The sequence below is a fragment of the Sciurus carolinensis genome, chromosome 7, assembly GCF_902686445.1.
Source record: "Sciurus carolinensis chromosome 7, mSciCar1.2, whole genome shotgun sequence".
Classification (NCBI taxonomy): Eukaryota; Metazoa; Chordata; class Mammalia; order Rodentia; family Sciuridae; genus Sciurus; species Sciurus carolinensis.
In genome coordinates, this window is record NC_062219.1 from 126,533,821 (window position 1) to 126,535,554 (window position 1,734).

General features: G+C 38.3%; 1 protein-coding gene across 1 annotated transcript; it reads right to left on the reverse strand.

Moving 5' to 3' along the window:
* Nucleotides 1-344: 344 nt before the first annotated feature.
* LOC124989132 (olfactory receptor 2B11-like) lies at nt 345-1,283 on the reverse strand. Its single transcript, XM_047559105.1, has one exon. The coding sequence runs from the start codon at nt 1,281-1,283 to the stop codon at nt 345-347; it is 939 nt and encodes a 312-aa protein (XP_047415061.1).
* Between the last annotated feature and the right edge of the window lie 451 nt (nt 1,284-1,734).

Genomic DNA, 1,734 nt, shown 5'->3' on the forward strand with positions numbered 1-1,734 from the left:
CAATGAATGATCATCATTCCATTTTTAGGATGGCTAGATAGAGCAAATGCAATTTCATTAACATTTATAGTTTAGCTTCTTTTTGCTACTTAACAAAGTCACTATTTTAATATGAACCAAACAAATGCCAATGGAATTATTATAATTTTCAAGAAAAGAGTGTCCATACTGGTGCATATTAGTCAAGTATAATTCTTACCTAATGTGATAATAAATAACAGTGAACATGACAGATTTTGTAAGAGGAACCTATAGCATGAGATTTTGACATGAATGAGTTATAAGAGAAACTTTTATAAACCTACTCTAATTATTCAATAATTCCATTTGGTAACTATAAAAGTTTATTTGGAACTGAAAATTCTCCTCACCAGGTTTCTTAAAGCCCCTTTTACATCCTTATTTCTCAGGGTGTAGATGAAGGGGTTAGCTGTAGGAGTCACCACTCCATAGAAGAGGGCCATGAACTTGGGCTGGTCCTTTGTGATAGAAGAGGGGGGTTGAAGGTACATGCTGATGGTTGGACCATAAAATAAGAGCACCACGATGAGATGAGAGGAACATGTCCCGAAGGCCTTTTTCCTTCCTTCAGAAGATTTAATGTTAAGTACAGCATGTCCAATGCTAGCGTAGGAGGCAAGAATCAGGCACAGAGGAACAGCTACCATAAAAATACACACCATAGAGATTATGAACTCATTAACTTCTTTTTCACCACAAGCAGACTTTAAAAGAACTGGGGTCTCACACACCAAGTGATCCAGTTTATTATTGCCACACAGTGGCAACTGTAATGTAGTTGTGACCTCTGAGACAGCATAGGTGATACCACCCAACCACACAATGGATGCTAATAGAATGCAAACCCGCTGATTCATGATGAGGGTGTAGTGCAGAGGTCGGCAGATGGCTACATAGCGATCAATAGATAGGAGAGCCAAGAGAAGACATTCTGTGCTTCCCATCATGCTGAAGAAATAGAGCTGAACTGCACACCCCACATAGCTGATGGCTTTGTTAGTGCTTCCCAGGTTAATCAGCATCTGAGGCACAATGCTTGTGGTTAAACATATATCCAAAAAGGAAAGGTTGGTGAGGAAGAAATACATGGGACTGTGGAGACAGGGATCTAAAATGGACACCAGAATGATAATCATGTTTCCCATTATGGCCATGGGGTATGTTATCAGAAGAATAATGAATAGAAAAAGCTCTAGCCAGGGTCGGTCAGCAAAGCCTAGTAGAATGAACTCTTCAGGGTGGCTTGCATTAATGAGTGCCATATTCTTCAACTTATTTCACCTATGGTAGAGAAGTGCCAAAGAATTTAGCATTATGGGAGAAGAAGAAACGTAACAATCCATTTGTTTGCACTCACTGATGATAGAATGCAGTAGTTTAGTAATGAAATAGTACAAAGGACCCGGACCAGATAATCATATTTATCTTCTTTATAATAAAAATTAAAGGTATTTGTCAACAAGACACCCTTGCATTATGAAACTGAACTTCCTCTCCTGTGTAACAAGGTTAACAGTAACTATCTTCTTGTTCTCTGGTGAGGACTGAATGAAAAAAAGAAGTGACTGTATTTTGGAAACTTCAAATTAATGGTTTCAAATTTCACAGCATAAAACTCAATTGAGTGCTTTAATATGAAGTTTGCTGCTTCCTGTCTTCTGGTGTCTGACAGAGTAGATGAGGCCTCAGTCCAATTAATTGGAGGTTCATTTT

What these genes read in the sequence shown, in the direction of transcription:
- LOC124989132 (XM_047559105.1), bottom strand. Translation starts at nt 1,283, where the DNA reads ATGGCACTCATTAATGCAAGCCACCCTGAAGAGTTCATTCTACTAGGC.